Source organism: Candoia aspera, chromosome 1, assembly GCF_035149785.1.
Source record: "Candoia aspera isolate rCanAsp1 chromosome 1, rCanAsp1.hap2, whole genome shotgun sequence".
NCBI classification, from domain to species: domain Eukaryota; kingdom Metazoa; phylum Chordata; class Lepidosauria; order Squamata; family Boidae; genus Candoia; species Candoia aspera.
Genome location: NC_086153.1, coordinates 54954941 through 54981848, shown reverse-complemented (window position 1 = coordinate 54981848; position 26908 = coordinate 54954941). Strand labels below are relative to the sequence as shown.

Genomic DNA, 26908 nt, shown 5'->3' with positions numbered 1-26908 from the left:
CATGAGGATATGACCTCTAAAAATAGTTAACACCATCCTGCTTCATGCCATAGTGTTAGCAAGATATGAGTATGAACTCTACACTTGTAACATGGTCTCTAGATTAGAGTTCCTAGCTTGAATAGGATAGTATGAGCATGCTTGGGATAAATATATCCCTTGGTTGCACTTGTTGCGTTCTGCCTAAAATGTGTCCACCTTCTTGGGCATAGGAATGACTATGTTGGGTAACCTAGTCTACTCTTTCTTTCTCTTGCTAAACAGCATTATGTGAAATCCTTGACTGACCAAAGCCACAATGAGTGGCAGAGGTCAATATCTATGCCCCATCTAGTGATTTGGAATGTAAGAGGAATAAATGGTAAAGTGTATGAATTAATAAAGAAATGAACAAAAAAGGAAACAAAGTATGTCTATGAAATTAAGAAAAACAGGAAGGAAATAATAGATCCAGATGAAGGTGGTCTGATCTTGTCGAGTGGAATTGATGAATATATATGCACAGGAGGTAAAAGTATAGTTTTATTTTTTAATGAAAAGGCTAAAATATATGTCAGAAACATAAATTGGTATCATCTAAATTGTTGTTCTACTTATAAAATTAGCAATTCATAGGTTGGTGAAAGTTGCATGTTACATTCCAGTGAATGGTGATAATAGAAAAAGCAGCTACGTCTTGAGAGGGAAATCGTGCATTGTTCTGAATGAATGTGTTCCATGGGGAAAAATATTTTGATAAGTAACATGAATGGTGGACTCGGGTGAGGAATGATATGGTGGAGTGTAGAAAACTTGACTGGACCACTTGAGGACCACAAGTTAATGGTTTGGTGAGTATCTGCTTATAAAAAGGTCTGTTTCAAATAATGGTTTAAGGATAAGTCTATTCATAAGTACATATGGAAAAAACTGAATTAAAAACATGATTGATTTGATTGTATAAAGACTGTGGTAACTACTGAAGGGTACAGTAGTCAATTCCCCTGCCCAGTACAGGAATCTACTGCTCCAACATCCCAAAGATACAGCCATCCAGCCTCTTTCTAAAGATCTTCAGCCGCACTACCTCCTAAGTCAGTCTGTTCCATTGTTGAACAACTTTTTCTCTCAGGATATTTTTCCTGGTGTCCAACTGAAATCTATGTCCTGATAATTTTTGTTCCTTGGGCTGTCTTCTGGAAACCTCTAAACAAATCTGCCCGATGTTCTACATAGCAGCCCTTCATGTATCTGGAAAGAGTTATCATATCTCCCCACCGTCTTCTCATCTCCATGATTACACTCCTGGCCCCTCCAACTGTTTCACATAAGGTTCAGTACCTGAGACTGGATGAACCTAGGTTCTCATCACCACACCACTCTCTTACCATATGTTGCCCAATATGGCTCTCGGCAGCTCTTCCAATAAATAACCTAGAACTGGAATTACAGCAGTAACACATGGAATAATGCCCTTGAGGTGCACAGTTGTTGTATGCTGCAGATTTAAAATTAGATGGAAATGTAAAGGAAACTGAAATGCATTGACCCAGATGAATACCCCAGCACTGCCAGTGAAATACAGAATTCTGTTCCATGTTGTTGCTGGAGGATGAGTCATCTGCCATTCCCCTATTTCCTTATTAACAGTTTTCTGCTTCATAAATTAATGTTGGGGAAAAGCAGTGTCATCCTGGGAAACTCTGACCATGCTAGAAGAAGGGCTGTCCACATCTATATTGTTTTTCTCTGGTTTTTCTTCCCATGACTTTATAAGCTCCACAGTAATATTTTCTAGTTCATTCTGCTTGTTTGTTGTTGCAACAGCTCCCAATAAAAGGTGACATTGTATGAATGTTGTAGATGCAGCTGAATGCATCTTTCAGAAATATATCATTTTTAACTGTGCACGCTGAAAATGAGCCTTGTCAGGATTTCAGAAATGCTTCTCTTGTTAGGTATGAAAGTGATATAATAGGCATATCAGTTACATAATCTACAAGAAGTCCAAGCCAATAACCTTACTAAAACACTTTTATTGTGATCCACACAATAGAGTCTATAATCTACAGGTCTGATGTAACAGTTCAAACAAAGTGCTTCTTCACAGTTTGAAAACACATCTCAGTGCTGTTTTATATTGTAAAATCCTTACTGACATGTAGGAAAGATGCATTCTGTGTAGCAACCAAGTAATCAATGGTTTCATGATATTGTCACTGTGTATAAATAGGTACATTTATATTATACATATAAAAATTGATATATAAAACAATCCAGGAATAATATTCTATATTACACTTGCAATAGCCATTTTCATACGTGTCTTCATTTACAACATGGGCTAAATTCTTAAAAGTTGGTCTTGCAGAATGAAGTTCTAACCTAGCAAAGTTGCTAACATTTCTGTTTTATTTTTATTTATTCATTTAAAAACTATAAAAGGTTCCTCATTAACTATTTGCATACAACTGCCTATGTTGAAAGGGCTTTCTCTGTAGTTATGATTTAGACTCTGATCCTGTAAGAAATGCAACAAGTGCAGTCAGTTACAACTGAATGACAATTTATCCCTGACATCAACAGAAATTTATGGATTTACAGAGCTTTTTTGTAGAATAACAGTGTTGCATATTTTCTGCTCTGCCCTCAGCTTGTGAATTACACAGATTCTGTTATGTTTCTCTTATATATCACGCAGAGTCTCATAAACATTAGATAAGTAACTAAAAATGAACTAAAAATTAAAGCCATAAATAAAACAACTGTATAACACTTAAGTAGTCCAGCTACTTAACTAGCCTCAAAATGGGGGCAGTTTTCCTTAACAGTCAAAGCTAAGACTGAAAACAAGAAGATATATGGCATTACAGAGTGCCTGAGGAAGATATTCTCTAAGATTTTACAGTGATTCAGGGATCCAAATCTTTGTAGACCATTTTAATAACCACAGTTAAGTCTCTCATTATTACTATTATTTTTTCTTGTTTTTCTGTCAAAAGTAAAAATATCAAATACAAAATACAAAAGTATAAATACAATCAAAATAATAAATATAATAAAGTTATAAATAAAATTATAAATAAAAGTAATTTTAAAATGAAAATAGTACTTAAATTATGGAAAGCAGCAATGAAATGGAATCAGTTTAGAAGCAGGAATCCATAAAATAATACATCTTTTTAAAAAAATTCCATATAATCTAAAACCCCTCTTCCAAGAGGGAAACCAGCAATTTACTGCTGAAATTATTACCTAAAGCTTTGGTATTTCCACTTTTTTTGGTCCTGTTTTTTGTGATGATGGGATGAACTGCAGGATACAGCTTTGCAATCTTGCTATAAAAACAGTAACATTGGAAGAAAGGGGAAATAAAAAACAGCCACTGAAACCAGTCATAAGCCTCAAACAAATTGGAAAACAGTGGCTCTTGAGAAAAACTGCTATGAGGCCACTCAGGCCACTTTGTGTTGGCACATCCCCTTGCTACAATGAAGATATAACTGTGGCCACTGTGATCCAGTTGCAGAGTTGCAGAAAAGTTTTTAAATGATTTATGACTTTAACATGATAGTCAGTCTAGACTGCTGCCCGACGAGTTGATCTGTAACGCAGATTTACTTTTAGAAGTAAGTCACCTTGAACAAAGTCAGCCAATATCCTCAAAGTATTGGGAACCCACAAGCAACCCTTAATAGAAGAGTGGAATGACTCATAATGAAACACTTCTGAATTTCACAAGAAAGGCAAGCCTGACTCAAAATGTCAAGCACCATACACAAATCATCAATAAGCAGTTGCCTTCACTGTTGTAATGGGCTGTGAGAATAACCTTGAGAGACAGGAAGAAGAGTTGCAGCCTAGACAATGGTCTGATCAACAAAATCCGAGTAATGTAACAAACAGGAATGTAACCTGAGGAAGCGTCTCAGAATTGACCCTCCCTAGTTCTCTGGAATGTAAAGGCAGGAGAGGAAGTGGCGCATTCAGACTTGCAAGATTCTCTTACTGTAACCTTATAATAAAAGCTCCATTAGTATTCATGATCTTGGTTTCCTGATTTGAACTACCTCGAAGAGCTGAGAACTGTGTTCATGATGGCCAATGTAGCTTGATTCAGTGGTTCTCCTTTACTCTGTTTCATGAATACAGCGTCATCATCATCCACTGCAAAACAACATGGGGAAAAAACCTGCATCATTTACTTCATATTCACTGGCAACCCTTCATTTAAAAACTGTTACTGGTCCCAATGAAAGAATAAATCTTGGATCGTTCTTTGTCCTATCATCAAGGCCAGAGCAACTCCCTCCATCATCAATGGGAGGAGGGAAGTTCTATCAAGGCTATTCCCAACAATTCCACAACTATCAATACAGTTATCTAGGGAAAAGAGTGTACATATACATATACATATACATATACATATACATATAGCATGGTTATATGGACCAGTCTCTGTAAATGCTCCCAGATGTGGTGGTGGGAGAGAGGATATTTCCACAGCAGGCCTTCACTTTGTTTCCTTGCCAAGGCTAAATCAGGGAGATTTTCAGCAGACTCACAGGCAAGTGTTGTAGGTACCAACTATGCTTTCTATACTATGTGAATGCTTTAAGAAATACTGGAATACATTTATGAATTTGGCAGAATTCTTGACCCAAGAGTTTTGGAGGATTACTTCAGTTGTAGTACCTCAAACAGCAGCTCTGAGCTAATATCCCCCCACCCCCCATATTGTACATGGAATAGTACAGGAGGAGCAAATCTTGGCAATTCTCTAGAAAAAAGCATAGTCTACATATATGTTGGATTTTTCCCCATAAAGATCATAGTGCCACAGAAATCCTGTCCTTACCTCAGACTCTAGAAGGTAGATACCTTTGCCATCTTTACTCATATTATAAAAGGCTTCTGTAAAAGAAGGAAATGAGGGGAAATTATTAGATATTCCACAAAAAAAAATGCAAGCCCTATTATCTCATGACTTTGGATCTCAAAAGCCAGGCCAGCTGCAGCAATGAAGAGGCCTTGAGGAAAATACCCTCCCCTCTCAGGACAACCCAGTGTGAGCAGTTGGCAGAGGCAGCATCACCGTTTAAATGCTCCATAATATTCTGTAGTACCACAACATCAGGGATGTTTCGACAAACTAAAATTATGTTAAGATCCAATCATTCCGCAGACGCAATAAGAGCGGAGAAGTATTGACACTTCGCCGCTTTTATCACCACCAGGTAGGCCTTAATAGCAGCTCTAACCAGTGTCCGGTCAGATTTGGTCTTTGTCTTCCTCCAGCGGCGCTCTAGACGTCTCTTAGTCCTCTTCAAAACCCTCAGCTCCTCCATAAACCACGGGGAGCATTGAGTGTGATGAGGCAAGAGAGGTCACACAGGTGCAATCCTGTCCAAGGCCCCAGCAACCTCCCTATTCCAGGTGGCAGCCAGGGCCTCCACTGGACCATGCAGCAGATCCCCAGGTATAACTCCCAGCTCCCTCTGAAACCCTACTGGGTCCATCAGTTGCCGGGGGCAGACCAATCGAATGGGTCCTGCCCCCCTGCAGAGGGGGGTGGCATAAGAGAATCTCAAGACCACCAGGGCGTGATCTGACCCTGACAATGGGGATAGCTGTAACTCTCCCCTCAGGTCACATTGCCACTGCTCCGACAAGAAAACTAAATCTGGGGTGAGGCCACTGTCTCGAGTTGGGTCGCGAATAATCTGAGTCAGGCCCATGGCTGCCATGGTAGCCATGAATTCTCGAGCTGCCTCAGAGGCCCACCCCAGGGAAGGCAGGTTGAAGTCCCCCAGAACCATAAGCCTGGGGAACTCCACTGCCAACCCTGAGATGGCCTCCAGCAGCTCAGGCAGGGAGGTTGCCACGCAGCAGGGAGGCTGGTACAGCAGCAACACTCCCAACTGCTCTCATGCACCCAACCTGAAAAACAGGGTCTCACAACCGGCCACTTGTGGGGCAGGGCCCCTGAAGGCCACCAGAGACTCCCGGATGACAACTGCCACCCCTACCCCCCTGCCCTGGAATCTTGGCTGGTGCCATACAGTAAACCCGGCTGGGCGCATTTCCAAAAGGGGCACCCCCCCTTTGGTGCCCAGCCAGGTTTCAGTAATACATGCCAGGTCTGCCCCCTCCTCAGTGATCAAGTCACTTATGAGGGGGGGTTTGTTGTTAACAGACCTGGCATTAAGTAGCAACAGCGAAAGACCAGGGCCCCTGTGTGTCTGCTGACCAGGGCCGGAACACACCACTGGCAACAAACACCAGGGGCGTCTTCCCCGAAGATGGCTTGCCCTCTGGCTCCCGCCATAACGTCCCCTACCCGTCACCACCTCAATAGTATGGCCCGCCCTGCAGCCCCCAGAGACTCCAAATCCACCTAGCCCCATTCCAGCACTTCTGGAGTCTCCCGCTTGGAGTAGAGGTCCCTCCATCCACTCACACACCCTCACTCACATACAGTTACCCACAGGGCAATGGCAAGCCCTCTGGCGCACCAGCTTGTGCTCTCGGCGCCATCTGGGCCCAGCCATCACCCACCCATGCATTCTTCACTCCCAATGCTCCCTGTTCGGCCTCTCTCACCAGTTGGCCAGGGGCATCTCATTCTCTCCCCCTCACCTCCTGCCTCTCACTCAGGAGGTGAGTGCTCTCCCACACCATCAGACGCTTCCTGACTCCCCTCCTCGTCTCTCACCCCAGGAAGGAGTCCTCATTCACACTGGAGGGGACCCAACTATTATGCTATCATATACTGTAAGTCTGAGAATATGGGTTTCTCACCGATTGCCACCTTAAAAGGATATTATTTATTAATTTTTCATTCACACAGAGATTTATTTATCACTCTACATCAAATAACTCAAGGCAGTTACGTATAACATAAATAAAATTACAAATCAATGTAAAAGATAATAAAATATTTTAACAGCAGCCCAAGTCCCCCATCTGCACCAAAATCCTATTGGAATAGCATGGTCTTAACAGCTTTGTAAAAGGTAAGCATGATGGGGGCTCCCTATACCTGTGGGGGCAAGCTATTCTACAATGTGGGGGCATAATCAGGAAGGTATGCCCCCCTCCCTTCACTCAAGTGGGATGGAAATCCTCCACAGCCTTTCTGGAGATGAATGCACAGGACAATCCTGTAGGCACACACAGGGCTTTAAAGGCTGACAATCCTACCAGGCCACGTAGCACTTGAAGGATGAAAAACAGCACCTTCAGTCGTTCCTGGAAGCCTATTGCTAAACAATGCAACAAAAGTATGACCCTACTAAATTTACACATTCCCATTAACAGTCAGACTGTTGCATTTCCAAATTCCCAAGGAATTTTATGACAACCATTTGTAAAGCAAATATGAGAAGTCTATATGTGAGGTGATGAAGGCATGAGTCACAATTGGAAGAATTCCTCCTTCAAAACACATCTGCCTTTGGGCGCCTTATCATAACTCAGAGCTCTCTCCATTCCTGAATCCTTGGTAGGGAAGCTGAGCCAATGTATATCCTTTGATCACCGGGGAGGCCTTCCTTTGTCGCTTGATTGAAATATAGCAGGTGGTACATAGAAAGAAGCCTCACAGGTGGCACCCAAGCCCTAAAGCCTGGGGGTGGGGGTTAAGCCTGGAGGAGAAGGGTACTTTTGGTTTTAACCATGTTTTATGGATTGTTGTGAGCTGCCTAGAGTCATTACATGAGATAGGTGGCCATATACTGTAAGCCCTGTAAATAAATAAACAAAACAGAGACATCTCCTTTCTGAGATATTCAATTGCCTTCTAACTTCTCTGCTTTTCTATCACAATGGAACACACTGTTATTTCAACTGTTGTTTTGCTTACAGTGGTAGTTTCTGGTGGCTTTGTTTTATTATTTATAGTACAGTTTTAATACTTTTTAAACTTGTTGCATCTAATGACTTTTTCTTCTGTTTTACTGTAAGCTGTCTGATTATGGTTGCCCAAAAATACAGTTTTTGAGATAAAAGAAGATGGGATACAGTACTTCGAATAAAATAAACTGTCAATTCATTACCCTCCAATGATACCTGCAAAAAATTACCTGCATCTTGCTTGATGTAGTGATCTAAAGGAAGCTCAATGGAATATTCATTTCTATTCTGCATGGGGGTATCTGTGGAAGAAATTCCCATGGAATCCCATGAAGGAAATAGAGTTAAAAGTCTACTTACCCATCATGAGTTCCACACGCAGCATGAAGCAGGCAAAGTTCTCAAATGTGATTTTTAGATCAGGATTTCCATACCGGATTGTCAACAGCTTACAAAGTTCATTGCTGAGGGAGATTCCTTTGGAAAGATAAGAATACCCCCAAAGATGCTTAGATTGCAAACATACATACATATTTAAAATAAATCCCATTTAAGAAAGTGGAATTTATTTTAGCACAGATCTTTATGCATTCAGGTACCTTGTTTAAATCCAATGTTTTCTCCAATAAGGTTCAGCTTGTTGGAGATGCATATTTTATCATACCATGAGAGATTAATAACTAGCACCAAATCATATAATGGATTTCAGTACTGAGCAGGGATTTGAACTCAGAACCCCTGCTCACATGCTTAATCCATTACACTTCACTGGCTCTAGAGTATAATAGATTATAGTGGTTAAAGTGTACAAGACAAGGAAAAGATGGCCTGCGTTATATGCAAGAGATTTTAGAAATTCCTCATTTATTTGCAAATATTTTGTAGTATTTCTCTCTTTTTTCTTTCTTTCTTTCTCACACCTTACGATAATGTCTCCCTGTAAAAGAGAACTGCATGACTGTGCCCAAAAGGAATTCCTTTTGGAATGCAAGAGTCCTATTCCAGGCTCCGGTGGTTTCAACTTATGCTGCCAAGGCAATATCCAAAAGCCAAAGCTGCATAGTTGGCATCAGCTGGATGGATATTTTCCACCTCAGTACAGTAGTGACTTCCCTCTGGATGACAATGCAAGTAGTTGCTGGAACAAAGAGACTGATCCTTAGTTAGCATTTGACTCACATTGGGTGAAATAAAGGCCATTTAGTGCAACCTTCTCCAACATGGTACTTTCTGAATGGGTTTGTTTATTAGTTATTTATTTAGTAAACATATTTGTATGCCACCACAATGAAAAAAAATCCTCAGCAGTTTACACACAAAAAAGCACAAAATACACAGATAATATAAAGATAAAAACACTATAAAAATAAAACCATACCGATCCCAACTTCCCAACCAACATTGCCAAAAGGGACTAGACTGAGGAAGACTATTTTAGTGCACCTTATGGCTAAACGGATTATCTATTCCAGGTCAGGAAACTTGAGAAGTATTGATATCTTTGTGGACTGCACTGATTTTAATCAGAGGGCTTTTAGTACAGCCATAGTTCTCAGAGTATGGGAAGCTGGAACTGAAACTTTCCTTCTATATCACATTGGCTACGTCATTGGATGATTAATCCCAGCTCCATAATATGGAAATAACCTTTAACTTCCCTTAATATCACAGAAATATATATCTCATCAATTATGAAATTACAGTCATCATTTATTTTACTGCCATTTAAGAAACTATGAAAACACAGTGTTGAGAATCCCAAAACTTTAAACGTCTTTTACATGAGAAGCCCTCGAATATGCAGTGGAGGCACTGCTATCCATTAATAATGAGTTGTTTAATTTAATCAGTCAAAGTGCATTAAGTTGATATGTCTTATCTGGTATTTTAATTGTGTTATGCTTTCATTTGTGATTGGTTCATTATTGCCATATGATGTAGCAAGTGAATTGTAATGAACTTTAATTTGATTTTTGTTTGTACACAGTCTTAACTGTAACTTTCATACTTTTTATTTGTTAATGTCAAACTAAATAAAGATAATTAAACTCCAACTGCAGATTCATTAAATACTGTACTAATCTCATTTAACGTAGCTGTATTCCATATTGTCACCTTACAACCATTTACCTTACAGCTATTTTAATCAAATGCATTTTAAAAACATTTTACAAGGTGAAATTAATCTTTGGTTCATTTCAATACAACAATAAGATCTGCTAGGATAATTCAACTCTATATAATAGAGGTTAATGAAGTTTTTAAATGGCTACTGCCTATTTTGTACAGACATTACCACCAGTTTATCTGGTTTTATGTAAAACGTATAAAAATGCAGACATCTGGCCAGGCAAGAACCTTTGATGATTTTGTTGCATGTATATGCTGTTCTTCCTGTAGAAACTCAAGATGGCATAAATAGGAGGGTTTCACTTTGACAGCACTATGATCTGAGTGCCCCTTGGAAGCAGCACTCTGACTGAAGTGGGTCTTCCCTTCAAAGTGCTAGCTTGGAATATCCACAGTACTCCAGCCCAGATGATAAAAGAGGATTCTGGATATGTGTTGCACATGTCCAGAGACAGATGAAGTTGATTCAGTTCAGTCTGAGGCATTGGGACAGGCAAGGTTAGAATCTTGAGGTGGAACAGGACCACTCCACAGAGCAGACAGCTCCTTACAACTGCCTAAGTTGATTGGTTGGGATGAGAGACACTGACAGACGCAAAGTCATCCAGTGAGCTTCATGGCTGGAGAAGACTCAAACCTAGGACCTTTCAGTTCTAGTTCAATGTTCATAAATACTATATCACACACAGCATTCTGGATAAGGGCCAGGATGTAAGTGACTGTGATGTCATGGTATGCAAACATGAGATGCCACTATATAAGCCAGAGCAGGTCATTTTTTTAAGAGCTGGGAGCCACACTATTTTAATTTATTGCTTTGGCCTCCAAGCACTGGAGGGGTTGTGGCTGATGACATGACAATACAGGAGAAGCTTCAGTCTGCTTTTTAGGAATTTTATCTATATATTTGGTCCTAGACCAAAAAGAAAAGAAAAGCGAGCTAACAATGATCACATAAAATCTATTGAGAATAGATTAAAAGGAAAAAGGAAGGCTTGTGTATATATAGGAATGTATATGAGTATGTACATATGTCATGGGTGTCAGAGTGGATTAGCTAGAGCTGGGGTCAGATATCATTCATTTCAACCCATCATCTCTGAGATTGCAATGATGTGGAAGTTGACGATTTTGCAATGCAATCACTGTGTGTGTGTGGTGGTGGTGGTGGCGGTGGTGGCAGCGATTACATTGGACTGGTGTCTCAACAGAAAAAAAAAATACTGCTTCAGATGGAGGCCCATCCAAGTACCTGCTGATGAGAGATTAATTCTAGGTGTCAGGTATGACACAGGGAGCAGCAAAGGAGGACATGCATCCAAATAGACACAAAGGCATTCTTAATGCCAGTTGGGGATTTCTGGGAGTTGAAGTCCACATATCTTAAAGTTGCTAAGGTTGAGAAACACTGACCTAAACCAAACCTGTTACAGACATTGTCCCTCACATCTCTCCTAGTCCTGTCACCTGAGAGCTTTTTAAATGCAAATTCCAGGGACTGAATTCCAGGGATTTCTGCATTCAGAGCCTATGGGAGTGAGCTACAGCCGCTACCTCTACCATTCACTCATGTATAAGATTTGGCAGCTGTAGGATATTTTTCGTGAAAAACTAAAGGGCTCAGGAGTTTTCTGCTTTATATCTGACTCAAAAGGAATCAAAAATGGATCATGACACTTAGGTATGAGAACCACCTTATTGCCACTTTAATTTCTGCTTACCTGTTTCTTGCATAGCTGCACGCAACTCTAATTGATCCAAGATTCCTGATTGGTGGGTATCCTTTTTCTGGAAAACTTCCTGCCATGACATTTTCAGGAGAAAGAGAGAAATTAATCAAATGAAATCACCCTAAGCAGCCAGTTCACTGCTGGTCAGGTCTTCCACTGAAGCCTTCTTTTTTTTCACTGACCCAACAGAAGTACCATGATCCAGCTGCAGCTTAAGGGAGGCTGAGAAGCAGCAGGACTCTTGCAGAGGTTGCCTAACATGAAATGTAAGGCAGGAACGTTTCATGGGATGGAAAAATTTAGGGAAAACTAAAATGCTTCTTCGGCCAAGGATGTCTGTGCTTTCTAAAACACCCAGTGCTGTGCAAAGTATGGTTAAGTTTGCTGCACTTTCTCTACCAAAATGGAGAGAAACTTTCAGACTTTCCCAGACAAGGAAGGTACAATTCACAAGGAAGTAGGGCTGGAACATTAGTCTATTAAATCTCTGCATCTGGCCATAATTAAAGGAAGGTACTTTAGCCTATAATTTCCCCATTTTCTTTAAATTAAGAAAAATGGGGAGATCATTGGCTAAGTTATGCACAACATAATGCACATCTGTATGTACAATTTGTACTGGTTGCAGATGGTAGCTTTTCTTGCCAAAGAATTTGGATTACCTTAACCCTAGGGGATATTGCCAATTTTTCAACTTCATTTGTTATAAATTAAAGACGTTGCTGGTATTTTGGCATATGGTGGATAATACTATTTTATAAAATGTTTCAGGAAGACCTAAACCTGATCTTGGTGGTTACCAATGGCTCCCTTTCTTTCCATTTCAAAAAAGTATTTTAAATATTTTATCTTGGTAGCAGCTGTTCCTTTCTCAAACAGCTGTTACCACTTTTTAAAAAGTTTGCTGGGGCACTGATTGCAGATCAGAAACCCAACCAATGCATGTTAGCCTGTGTTTTACTGGAAAAGCAAGTCATCTATGACTTCCAAAAATAAAAAAAAGGATACATACCAACAATATTTGAATCCCAGATTCTACACAAAATCCTTGACTGATTTCCCATGATCACAAATGTTTATGGCACCAGAGACTCCAGTTAATTATACAACCCAATGGTGAGGACAAGAAGCCTTGGAAATATTATAGGCAGGATGGAATATATATTGTCTGCATACTGCACATGGTTTCTGTCATCCTCAGTTAGATGTCATTATGTCAGTCAAATTATGAGATTGCAAAATTGGGGTAGTTTAGCAGCCTTGGAGTGACAGTAGGACCTGCCTCAGTATGAAGCTGCCTTTTTCCTTTACCATCTGCATTGGAGCTGTCAGGGTATAGAAGCAATTGTACGTAGTGGTTCACTTTCAGCTCCAGCACTGATATTGTCTAAAGCAAAAATGGGAAAGCCATAAGGGTTCCCCCACCCACTCCCCAGTAATCTATGGGTGGTTTACTGCTTGCCTGTCATATCGTCTCTCATACACACATGTGCACATGCGCATACACACACACACACACAAACACATTGTTGTTTACCTGGTAAAGAAGCAGCTTCTTCCAGAGAAATCTGAATTCTTGAATGCTCAAGGTTCCAGTACTGTTAAGCTGAATTGTGTTGTTAGGGCATATAACATGACAAACAAGGTTGGGGCTAGGAGGAGATAGCAAAGCTGGAAATGAAGTTAGATTGGTAAAAAAGTGGAATGGGAATTTGTTTCTCTGCTTTCAGTAGAGTATGCCTTGTGTCTAGCATATCCAAAGTCAAAACTAGGTCTTGATTTCAAAGGTCTTTGAATTATGCCTCAGGGACCATTCTTCCAATTCCTAAAAGAATCTCTTTACCATTAATTTCAAAGATAGCAAAGCCAGACTTCAGGCTGAGTAGTCACAGGAGGGAAAATAAACCCCTGTTAACTCAGTTGAATTATTTATAAGGCTGGACTGTTGCTACGGATGCATCCAGATCCTGCTGTCTTTCCTAAGGCTTAAGCCAAGCACTCTGGCCTGTTTTACATGCAAAGAGATTCATACCCATGGGAAGAGACTTCTTTCTGTCTGTCTCACTGTCCTGATATTATTATGCAGTCCTCATGGCCAGGCTATTGGATTTGAACTGTTTGCAAGGATCTCAATCTTCAGTGTTATATTTAAGAGAAGGAAATGTGAATGTGAAACAGAGAGATAAGTGACAGTAGCACAAAACAGCAATGAGAGTCAGGGACAACTTGCAGGAAGCCACACACCCATAATATATGAAAGCATATGCTCCTCTTTTTCTTTGAGCTCAGAAGAACTGTATACATACAACTCAATATTAGGAAATTATTACAGAAAAGGCAAGAATTGCACTCTTAAGGCAGTCAAACTGGCAAGATATCAGTGTTACACAGCTAAGACCCAAAAGCAGGATACATCTAAGAGGGCCAAGATACCACGGCAGGAATCCAGGCTAAATCTCATCCCAAAATTTTGATGATCTGGAGGGAAAAAAAGAAAGAAACGAAAAATGTATAACCACATTACAACTGTATTGTCCATAGAAGGATAGGGGCCTCAGCCAGTGCATCTCCCATGTGAACATAAAAAATGAATGAGCTGTTAACCCTGGTTATTTAATCCTGATTTGTGGAATAAACCATAATTTGCTAGGTTCACATAAAGTGCTAAATGATAAGCCATCCTGTTCTTCACACTGGCCCAGCAGTTACTTCTGGGAGGCCCCTCAAATAGGTTATAAAGGTAGTGACTTTCTGATGCGCTTTCTCCTACAGCAGCTATTTGTCAAGGAAAGGCTACTCGAGACCCCCAAAGCTATCCTGGATATAGTTAACTACGGAGAGAGCAAGCCGTCATTGGTATGTCTAATTCTCTTTAATTCATTCAACTCATCTGGAGGGCGCCAGCTTAGAGAAGGTATCAGATCAATTGCCAAAAAAGAAAAAAATGGAATGCATCTTATGTTTTTTCATCTTGGCACCTTGGCATAATGTTCTTGCTGTTAATTTCTAGTTCCAGGGAAGTGTGCTTAGCAGGGTGTCTGAATGACCTTGGGAGAAGTCACTTTTCTCCTTTTTTCTGCTTGATTTGTCCCTTGTCTAACTATACCAGCTGAAATAGAACAAGGACATGGATAAATCTGACAGTTGTGTGTTCTACCTCCCTCCTGTCCTCTTTCTTTCTGCCTCTCACAGACAGAATAAATAGGCAAGTTAAAAGCTAGACCCAAGCAGTCCTAGTGATACACGAATGACAAGAAATGAAACAGAAAGAGCATCTAATCTTGTTGCAAATCATGATTATGGATTGCCTGCAGACTTCTACAGAGCAGGCGCCAGACTCATAACTCACTGATCCCTTCTCTACAGAAACCAATGATGTTTTAATCTCATTATTGCCCTGTTTATTAAATATGAATCATGCACTGTAAAGTTTGGAAATGAAAGCTTTAAAATTGATTGCCTATGAAGAATAAAAGATGAGCTGCACAGCCTGGTTAGTTTCCTTATAGATTTCCCCTTACCTGATGGGTTACTTTGGAAAGATGTTCAAGTGCAATGAAATAGCTTTCTAGACTCACTCCTGGGGAAGCTAAAAAGACTGGCATGTCCTAAGGAGATGAAGTAAGGAGATGAAGGTTTTGCTCCCCCACCCTGCTTTACCCTGAACTGATGCCACAAAAGCTTTTATCTCATTAACTTCCTCAACAGTTTCAGTTCTTACCCATTTATGATTTTTCCATCCTGTTTATCAGCTATATTCACTGATTCCTGTGTTTTTGTAAGCTTCATGTTTTTGGCAGTAAAAGAATCAGGAGAGAGAGAAAAGATTTTAACCATTTTGTAGCCTACTGCTAGCTTGATTACTCAAAAGTTTTCGGAATGCAACTAGAACTTAAAATATGAACAGAGCAATAGAAAAATTGCAGTTGGTTGAGTTCCTGGAGAAAAGATGGTCCTCTGGAATCTTTAAAGATTTTGGATTGGCTATAGAGAAATTCTAAAATATTTTTTAAAATCAACATTTGGTTTTCCCTTGGGACTCCCAACAGTTCTGTTATGTATTACCCTTCTGTTACTGCAATAATGTATTGTTCCTTGCTAACATTCAACAAAATGATGTCAGAAGAGATTATGTTTAATTGTATTCAACCAGTGCACAAACAGGCTCAATTTATCAGAGGTTTTTAAAGATTTGTGTCATGAAGAAATCAAATAAATTGGAATAGATGAGTCAAAAAAACCCCTCAATTTCTGGAAAATTGTCATCTTTAGTTCTGGATGGGGTTGCACTGCCCCAGACAGACCAGGTGCGTAACTTGGGGTTCCTCCTGGACTCACAGTTCAGGCTCAAAGAGCAGGTGACAGCCATGGCCAGAAGGGCCTTTGCACAACTTTGTGTTGTGCACCAGTTACACCCCTTCCAGGAGCAAGAGGCCCCCTGAATGGTCACTCATGCCCTGGTTATCTCCCATATAGACTACTGCAATGCGCTCTACATGGGACTACCCTTGAAGAGTATCCAAAAGCTACAACTGGTGCAAAATGCAGCCGCGCAAGCGATTTTAGGCACTTCAAGATCAGTACATATCACTCCTTTGCTCTGCGAGCTGCATTGGTTGCCAGTATGCTTCTGGGTCCAATTCAAGGTGTTGGTTATCACCTTTAAAGCCCTAGATGGCATGGGTCCAGGCTACCTGAGGGACCATCTCATCCCTAGCACACCAACCCATCCCACCCAGCCATGCACAGAAGGCATGCTACGGACCCCATCTGTAAGAGAACTCCATATGGCGAGGTCCAGGCCGGCCTACTCGGCAACAGCTCCTGACCTTTGGAATATCCTTCCCCCAGAAGTGAGATTGGCTCCCTCCCTCCTGGACTTTAGGAAATAACTAAAGACCTGGTTCTGTCATCATGCCTGGGGCGGGAGGGAGAACAGGCATTTCTGGGGATGACTAGTCTCTTAGAAGGACCCTGCTCTGTCTGCAAATTAGAGAGAACTCTTAGCCATCAGGTTTCCACTATATTTATTTTACTATGTATTATATTATTTTTATAGTTTTATATTCCTCTTATTTATGTTTAATTGTAAACCACCCAGAGCCCCTTTTGTGGGAGATGGGCGGTGATACATTTGATTAATAAATACATAAATAAATATTCAGGAGCTAATTTTTTGGAAGTCTTTTTAAAATATTAAGATTAGTCAAACTTCAAAAACTGCAAGATGGTTTCTTTATTTCAAAGGTGGGCCCTGGGTGTCATGATCTTGATGATGACCCAAGAGAGAAGATTATATAGCATTCTCATGTGGGATTTCACAAATCTTTCATAATCATATGTGAAACCTCATGCAAGACTGCCAAAATCCTGTAGTGTTTTGAGTTCTTGCAAGAGTTCAGCATTTTACTTTAATTGGAGGAGCAGAGATTCCAGTGGGCACCTTGATGCCCACAAGTATTGCATTCTTGACTCCTGCCCTGTTTTAAAGAGGTTCATAATAAAGCATATATTTGGACAATTTGACTCTTCCAAAACGAATGGTCTCATTTACTGACTTACATTTTCATCTGATATTTTCCACTGTAATGGATGATGCTATTCTAAAGTATCATGGAAAGTAGATTTGGCCAAAGTGTCTACACATACAGATTGAGGATATAAAACACCATCATATGAATTGTTCCGTTTGGTGGCATTAAACCTAAATTTATAAGCAGTATTCTAGGATGTTGTGAGCTTGTATTAGATGCAGAAACAATATATTATTCATTGGCAGATTATTTTTACTGTTGTCAACAACAAAGAAAATAATATCAGTTTTCATTGGTATGCTTAAGGGAGCTATTCTTTAGGATTATACACCATGTTTTCTTTTATTTAGTCAAATACACGGTGGAATGTTGGCAATATCTTTTTCACAGTTTATAGAGCCAAGCTTGACTTGAGGGAGGCTTAATTTTTTATATAATAAAAATAAAATGCTAACATATGAAATGTACAACCATTTGCAATATAATGAAGACAGGCAAACATATTAAAAACTCCAGCAGAAACTGAAATGTCTTTGGATATGAGACCATGTTTTTCATCCTTGCCAACTTTTAAATGTATAGACTTCAACTCTCAGAATCCTCAGCAACGGCCATGCTGGCTAGGGAATTCTGGGTACTGAAGGCCATACATCAGGAAGTTTCCAAAGTTGGGAAACACTAATATAAGGATTTTTGCTGCCATAAATTTAAAAGGAGCCAACAAGACAGGTATGGAACAGGAATTGGGTAAGGAAAGACAGATAGAGAGACAGATTATGGTTAAGGTCTTAGACTAGGGCCTAGAAATCCCAGGCCCACCCAAAAAAAAAAAATTCAATGGCTAGTCATTGTCACTCAGCCCAACGTACCCCACAGGGTTGTTGCTGTGGAAAAAATGGAAGGGAGTATTTTGCATGCTACCCTGCACTCCTAGAGGGAAAATGGGGTGTAATTTAAATAAATAAATAACCAGGCAAGCAAAATGCATTTGTTTTGTGGAATTCTACTTGCTTTCTGACTATTTCAACATGGAAAAGTTCTTCACAAAATATAAAGAGTTAGTCACAAAAGACAGTAGAAGAGAAATATAATGTTCACTTTCTTCGGCACCGAGGCTTTTGGAAAGCCACATTATTTCCAAGTTACAAGATGTCACCAACTCTTTTCGCTTAGCTTCTGCCAATATTAAACAATACTGCCAGAGATCAGCTGTTTCTGTTCAGCATTCTGGTTCCTCTGAAGAGTTAAGAACAGACAAAAGCAAAAGACCGATATGAATTCGGCAAAACAGTGATGAAGGAAAAACTGCCATAAGAAACATCCTCAAGGAGAAATATCCTACAGGAATAATTATTCAGGAATATATCATCAAAAGGAAGTTAAATAATAAGGAAGGTTAATTTGGATAGGAACCTAGAAGGCCCAAGGTAGGATTTTGCCTATTACACATAGCTTTTGTTCTTAGAAATTCATCTCCCTGGCTCAAGGCAAAAGATACTGGTGCATATTGAATGTCCCGAGAACTGGTACTCTTAATCCAACTGTGTGCTATTCTTCTATAAAACAGACATATTACTTCACTGCTAAGGAATAAGCCTATTTTTAAGGTACAAATGTAAGGAAGGCTTATTTTTTAAAAGTTCTAAATATACAGAAATCAGCTTTAATGTAAGCAATAGTTCCTCAATATGCAGTTCTGGAGTTCACATGATGAGATGGAAGTGGATTTTCCTGACACTATGAATGCATTTGCACTTCCTGATAGGAACTATCAGTCATCTGCAGCCCTTCTTCCATGAAGAAAACATAATCACGGAACTTGCATTACATGGGCATGAGTTCACTTTCGTTAAAAACGATGGTCTTATTAAGAGCATGGAAATGTTGCAATTTAGACATCTGTAATATGGGTCTCTGTGTTATAAAGGATAGTGGGGAAATTAAAGCCCGTTCTCTTTTGAAAGGCTATAAGACTAAGCTACATATTTATTGATTTAAAATATTTTTCAACTACTTTCTTACTTAAAAAGCACTCAGAGCAGTTAAGATACTCAAAACATCTGACGATTAGAAAGTGTATGGCTTGCATCACTCATAGATTTCATGTAAGTATATGTGCAGATGTGTATAAAATACATACTCAATTTTAGAACACCATACCCGACATACTTGTCCATGCCATGCGGTTTAGAATCCTTTGCAGCTGCACTGCATTTATTTCAGGATACTAAAGCAGGGGAGACAAAATTATAGAAAATCCAATGATTAATGTCTTTGCATCTAAAAATACTAATGGGAAAGGAAACAAAGATGGTCCCATTATCTTTTTTTTTAATGGAAACCTGAATTTTGAAATATCCATTCTAAATTATGTCAAAGCAATCAAAGATAATGCTTTATGTTTCTCAATTTAATTAAATTTAATTTTATCCCATCCTCCCTCCATCTATTAGACAATGTATTAAAAATATTATTCTGTTCAAGCATATACAAATTGCCTTATATTAGGCATACTATGTCTGGGCTGCAGAAATCCCAATGGCCCCTAGATGGAAACCAAACCTTCAGATTTTCTGTACTTCTTCACTGTCATCTATTGGTCCTACAGATTTTTTACTCCACTTATACCAAGCAAGACCATTGATTTATCTGTTGCTGTACTTTCACCAAGGACTAGCTATGCCACCAAGAAATACCCAACTTGGAGACTGGACCTGGCATCTTCCACATGCCCAGTATGTGCTGTCAGATGGGGTGGTCCATTTATGACATTCCGGATCCAGTGATTACATCATGCAATTAAGGGATACTGCCATTTGACACTGGAGAAAAATATTTCTTACAGGGCATTGATGATTGAATGTTCAAGAATTTAATTATCAGAAAGGATGTGGTTCACTCTTCAGGCTAAGCCATGGTTTATTAATCCTGGTTAAATTAATCAAAATTGGCTGGTTTCATGCAACACACTAAGCCATAAATCCATGGTTTGTAAAGCATAAGGGCTGAGTTCACACAGCAGAGAAAACCCAAACAAATCACCTTATGGTTTAGTTTGCTGTGTGAACCCAGTTAGTGTATCTTTCCTTTAATTAGTAGCTACAGATCAACAGACAAGTACCAAGTGAAAAGCCAGTATTTCTGTTTTTTTTTTTCTGGAGAATTATTTTTGGTCAGGCTTTTGTTAGAAAAGAAAACGCATGTTCAGAAAAAGTCCTCAGATGTACCAGAAAGGGATACTCACTTGATCAAAGTACTTAGAGAAGAAGTCTTCCCAGTCTTCATGTTTATCAACTATTTCCTATAAACAATAAAACAAAAATTAAAGAGGTAGAGGGGAGGAAGTCTATCCAATTTTTCAGGATAGACCGATATAATTTGAGATGTATAGAATAAGTGTAATATATTCAACAAGCTGAGCCAAAAGCACTGTGGAGCTTTCGTGATTACAGATGCACTTCTGAGCAAACTAAATGTAGAAAAGTTGCTGCTGTCCAGCAAAGATAAGACCACGCCCATGACACTGATATTGCAAGAGACACTTGACATTGCTATTGCATGTGACAATATTGTTGGGTCAGCATTCATCATGTGAAGAATATCCAACTCGGTCTCTACCTAAATCATAACAATGAGGAGGGGATGGAGGCTTCCATCAAAAGATCTCTGCTGGATCAAGCCAAAAGCCTCCTCAGCCCTGTATCCTGTTTCCCACCATGGTTTGCCAAATGCCTGTGCACACAATGAAGCTACGAGAGCAATAGGCTTTTCCTACTGTTGCCCTTAGCAACTTGTATCCCGACTTATTTATTTATTAGATTTATAGCCCATCTTTCCTCAGGAGTTCAAGGCAGTGTATATAGTACTCCAATTTTTCCCTACAACTATAATGCATGAAGTAAGCTGGGCTAGTAGTTGGCCCCATGTTACCCAGTCAGCTTCCATGGCTAAAGGCAGACTTGAACCTGGGTCTCCACAGTCCTATTCCAGCACCTTAACTACTACACGACATTGGCTGTATGTATATCTGTACCTGTACAATGTATAGCCTCAGAATCTGGAGGAAACAAAAACTATCCTGCCCTAGAGACACTATTGATTCTCCATAAATATGTCTAAGCTTATGAGAAAGCCAACTAAGTCATGAACATCATCACATTTTGTGGCAGCCAATCTAACAGCTAAACTGTGTGATGCACAAAGGACTTCTAAAAACTTAGCAGCTCCTGAATCACTTTATTTGCCATATTCTGCAATTCACAGATAACAGTTGCCTCATTGATTTGTATAATGCCCTTCAGCCACTTGAAATCCCCCCTTCCTGAAAATTCCCCTAAAATTTGGCAACAAAATACAGATGGTTTTCTTTTTTTTAGTGAGGATCTTAGCTCAAAAAGTTGCCCACCCTTGATGTAAAAGCACATGATATATGGCTCCAACAGTGTATACGAAGATAAAAAAGAGCCCCTTTGGCCAATTTTAATGTTCAAACAGATGAACAGAGGATGAAACATTGCCTTAAAATTCAAGGTCAGATTCACTGGTGGGTTTAAACAACTTCATTGCCTCTTCAAACTTGGACAGGAAGCATGCTAGCAGCCCTTCATCGTTCATTTAAAACTGAGCTTAAATGAGCTCTATATGCTGTTATCAACAGCAATCTTTTTGTCCATTCTGCCTTAGCCACAGCCTAGTAAGAGAAGGTGCATTTGTTTTGGGTCTCTGTGGCATTTAGCCAGTGAGTTTTCAAGGTTTTCTTTCTTGATCAGCTATTATGGTTTAAGACAAAAGAAATATTCAGTACGCATGAGTGATGAAGGACAGATCTTCTGTTGCCATTTCCACATTATGAAGTGCTATAAGTTATATTTCCTGCTGCCCTTTAAAAGCACACCGCAAGGACAGCTCTATCACTCCTACTTCTTCTCTAATTTTTATCCTGACATTCAGGTGCCGTGAGTGACAATCAGAATCCATCTGTAAATTTAGCCCACTGATGGCCTCATCCACCATTCAGGTTATGCCTCTGAGAGCAGTTAAGCAGGAAAGAACAAGAGACAGAAGCAAAGTAGTAGCTATATGGCATGGTTCCTAATCATATCTCACCTTTGAAAGGACACAGCTCGAATCTCCACCCAATTCACTTTAAAAAGAAAAAGAAAGAAACCACCATGAATGTTAGAATGATGAAGTGAATATCATTATTTATCAAGACTGAAGTCTTCACACAAAATTTAGTGACTGCTTCAAGCTAGCAGTTATTTTATCTTGCTTCGAACTATTTCATAAAATCCATATCTCTGGAGGACATGTTGTTCTAAGTTTTGGCTTCTCTGTGATTTGATCTTGCTTAAAGACCAGTATATCCAATAGCACCCATCCATTTCTGACTGGAAATGGAAGACCTCATAAGAAATCACTATCAGAAATAAACTTTCATATATCCTGTGTTCACTGCACCGTTTCTAATGCAGAGAAGGTCCTGATCAGGATTCAGAAGAAGAGTCACTGCTTCTTCAGCAATCTTGTTACTTATACTGTCTTTCCTAGGACAACCAGAGCAATGATATCATGAAGTAAGAAACTGAGGGTGCAGTACAGGAGGGAAATCAAGGAGAGGTATCAGCAGCTCCCATATCAGCCTGCATGAGTGATTTTGGAGAGCCACAATTGACCCAGGGCTTATACATTGCCCATGCAGCTGATTCAGATGGGCAGTATGTGGTGGCCTGATTGTAGTAGATCAGCAAAACTTTCTGTCACCCTTCTCCAAATTGTCCTGGTAAAGTGAAGAAAGCTTTGGATAACCACAGTGGATTGTGCCTCAAGGGACTGTGAGTTCCATTGTTATTCTAAACCAATTCCCCACTTAGAACTCTTTTACTTTTTGGCATCCACATCCAGATGGCAGATCTCTGGGTTCTATAAAAAGCAGCTGATTTCATACAGGCCTGAAATCTGCACCAAAAGATCTACTGGTTCCCTAATTGCCAACATCAATGTGTCTGGTACTTCATAACGTGTCAGGATGTTTGAAGAAACTAAACTATAAAAATGGTGGAAAAGGAGAGAAAGAGAAGCAAAACTGAACAGGGAGGCACAGAGGTTTTGCTGGAATCACACAGGCTGAGTTAAAACAGGAGGTCCAGTTGCTAGGATGGTCTTTGCAAACTAAGAAAGGAATACTCACCGCAGACTGTGCTTTCTGGAGAAGATTCGCAAGATGAACTCTGATTCCTGATGAGGTTCCAAGGTAGAGGGAACCACCACATAAGTCCCAGGGGGGAGGTGGAAGTCCTGAGTCACTTCCCGATCATTCACAAAGAGCGACTGACTCAAAGGTGCATTCCAGATGAAGAAAGCAGGAGGCAGCTTTTTATTATTGCCACAGGACTGAAAGAATAAAACAGGAAACCAGATGAAAATAAATCAAGGATATTTCTTGTAACTTGAGAGTTTTTAAAAAAGTAATAGACGGGAGATGAACATTTACATGTTTCATGCTGCTCACAACATTGGTTCAGGCTGTGGTAGCAAATATACATACCATCCTGTTCCTGTAATAAAAACAGATGCTGGAGAACATTTCATTATATTTCTAGATGAAATGCAACACTAAAAACCACACCGGAATCTTTAAAAACATTAATAGTAAGTGGGAGGGAGCAGATTTTCACTGGGGATGGTCAGGCTCCCTTCTTTCTCCTGGCATTTTTTGCCAAGCTACTCCTTATGACTAGAATATTAGTCAAGCCAGCCTCCCCACTGATAAAATTCTAAAATACATATGACATGTTTAATAGAAATTAAACCTCCATGGCTGAAACCAACAAACATCTGAGCCATTCCACTTATCTCCCCATGTTATCCTTCCCTCAGTTCTGATCCCTTTCTTTGGGTACAGATTTAAACCCTCTGAACAACCAGCTCACAACACCTTCCAAGGCTTCACCAGCTGGCAATCTTGTAGGGACAGGACTTGGAGAAAGTTGACTCTATTTGATCTGTATTTGATAAATACAGGAGAAGGTAGTCCCTCAGATAACCAGGTCTGAAGCCATGTAGGTCCTTAAACATGACAACTGGCATATTGAATTGCACCTAGAAGCTGAACGGCAGCCAATACAGCTCACAAAGTAGTGGGATTAGCTAACAATATCAGGGCATATGTATCACTGCCCAAGCTGCATTCTGTACCAACTCTAGTTTGCACATTTTATCTTGAGCATACATCATGCACGATGCCTGACAGCAATGGGGCACCAGAAAGAAACCTGTCAACGATTCAACACTATGTCTATTATGCTCAGGTACATGCAATAATCAGAAGATCCAATTGTTTTCAAAGTTGTATTTAGTCCCATTTTCATATCATCGTGAAACCCAAGCATACTAGCACTGTATTTTTCATTCTGTACCTGTTCTTGTTTGCTTAGTAAAAGCCCCCTTAATCTTAACCAGACTTACTTCTGTGTAAGCATGCTTAGAATTACAACTGTAGTCACACCTTGAACCCTTCCACTATTATGACATGACCATGAAGATAAACTTGCCATTTTATTAGGCATTTCCTATAGCCAACAACTAAATAGAATACTCAGCATAGAAAGACTATCAATAATTGCATTGGCTAAGAACAACGGAGCCTCCCCAAGCCAGCCATACCTCAGAATGTCTCTGACATTTTGCTCTCCAGTGGACTTTGTTACCCACAAGAGCATTTGCAGAACAACTTTGCACTCTCCCTCACTCTGGTTGTATTTCTTTCTTGCTAATGTAGCAATTTATCATCTACTAAGAGGGTGGGGTTGCCCCTTAGAATGCATCATATATTAAATGCAAAGCTTTTATGCTTTGGTCAATGCTGTGATTCATTGTATTTCCAATTTTAAAACTGGTCTTGGTTTTGTACTTCACTATATTAATCTTGGTGTTCAATACATGTCTGAAATTACCTCTTAGCAGTCTCCGGCTCCAAGCTTCAATGAGCTTAAATGGCAAAGTGCTGTCTCCCAATTGGTCCAAAGCTCCACGTGAGAGACAGATAGATTTGGTTTCTCTGTTATAGCCAAATAATATAGCTAGCCATCCCCTATAGCCTTAAGCACTCCCTATGGGGAGCAGTAACAGCTGGACAGTTTTCACAGCAAAGCAGTGCATAGAGTTTAGCTTTCAAAGCACAAAAGGCTGGTGGGTTTGTTCTGGAACAGAACATTCACATTACATCTGAAGTGAAATTTCAGAACATTTGGACAGTTGTCAGAATTTGAATTTGTGGATTGTTCTCAAACCTTGATAAAACTTGAGTGCTTCTGACAAGTTGGACAATCTCTTGAGGATTTGAGTTTTGTCATGTGGCAAGTGCATTTAAGGCATACTCTGCTCAGTAAACTTGATTTAATTTGATTATGTGCCATCAATTTGGTGTCACCTTTTAGCAATCACATAGGCAGAGCCTCTCCAGGATGATCTATCCCCAACCTGACCCTTCAGGTCTCCCAATAGTGCTCTCATCACTGATGTAATTGAGTCCATATACCTTGCTGAAAGTTGTCCTCTTTCCATTTTTCCCACCTTTCTGGATTTCTTAAGGAACTGGGACTTGGCACAATTAATGTATCCAAAATATGATAATTTGATCCTGGTCATTAGTGCCTTGAATAAGAACTCTGATTCCCTTGCTCTATGACCCATTTGTTCATTTTCATTGCTATCCATAGGATTCTCAAGAGTCATGTATGTGAGATAGGCAGCCATATAAATCAAATAAACAAATAAAAGTAAAAAATGTAGAGGGAATAGGGAAAGGCCTTGAAGGACAGGAGAAAGAGCTGCAACCAAGGCTATGATCAGATAAGAGGGGCATGATCCTGGGCCAAGAAATTCATTTAAGTACATGTCTCAGACAGGCCCCTCCCTAGCACACACAAGATAAAGTGAAGGAAGGGGAAACACAAGATTCTGTTCCTATAGCTCTTACAATAAAAGTGGCCCTGACCTATATGGTATTAGTTTCTTAGTCTGGTCTACCTTGTTGGGCTGACATCAATCTTGGTCCTTATTCCAATGGAACATGCTCATTAGAGAACTTCCTCTGATACCTGTATGTGGTCTATTCATTGCCAGGTGGGAATATAATGTTCCCAGGGTTTTTAGTTACTTATTTGCTGTGTGCATTTCATCTTGGTACTAATGAGCTTCTTTTTTCTTTTATTTTTACAGGCTAGTCTCAGGCTACCTTAGTCACAGTTTTATGTCATTCATGGATGCTGATTTTGATGACTTTATGTAGATTCAATATTTTTATTGATTTAGGACATTTTGTTAACTGTGCAGAGCATGTTATTCATTCAAGGATCATTAGGCTAGGACCATACACACAACTTTGCTTGTGATTTGATTCTATTCCTCTGATATATTTAAAACGTGGAGGAGGAAACCTCCAAATGGTAATTTGATCCAAATGAAGCATGAGTAAGATAGCAGAGAATAAACCCACACTAACAACCCTCCAGTTATGATGGACATATTGCAAGGAAATTTGTTTGCAAAAATGTGCATTTTTTAAAATGTGTATTAAAATATAGGATTGGGTTGGGCATGCTTTGACAAAGATTCAGAAGTGTTTCAGAATATGTAGAAACAGGACTGAGAAAAAAGACATGGCTGCTAAACAGAGGT

At 39.7% G+C, this 26908-nt stretch overlaps 1 protein-coding gene across 1 annotated transcript in view; it reads right to left on the bottom strand.

Moving 5' to 3' along the window:
* Positions 1-2665: 2665 nt before the first annotated feature.
* CAPN14 (calpain 14) overlaps positions 2666-26908 on the bottom strand; it is a 44973-nt gene continuing 20730 nt past the window's right edge. The window contains exons 11-20 of the mRNA XM_063289266.1: positions 23418-23620; positions 22334-22370; positions 20472-20528; positions 19388-19454; positions 14107-14171; positions 13231-13299; positions 11685-11763; positions 8194-8310; positions 4838-4893; positions 2666-4146 (exon numbers count right to left, since the gene is read on the bottom strand). Coding sequence (XP_063145336.1) covers positions 4120-4146; positions 4838-4893; positions 8194-8310; positions 11685-11763; positions 13231-13299; positions 14107-14171; positions 19388-19454; positions 20472-20528; positions 22334-22370; positions 23418-23620 — 777 coding nt within the window. The 3' untranslated portion in view covers positions 2666-4119. The remainder of the gene's footprint in view (positions 4147-4837; positions 4894-8193; positions 8311-11684; positions 11764-13230; positions 13300-14106; positions 14172-19387; positions 19455-20471; positions 20529-22333; positions 22371-23417; positions 23621-26908) is intronic.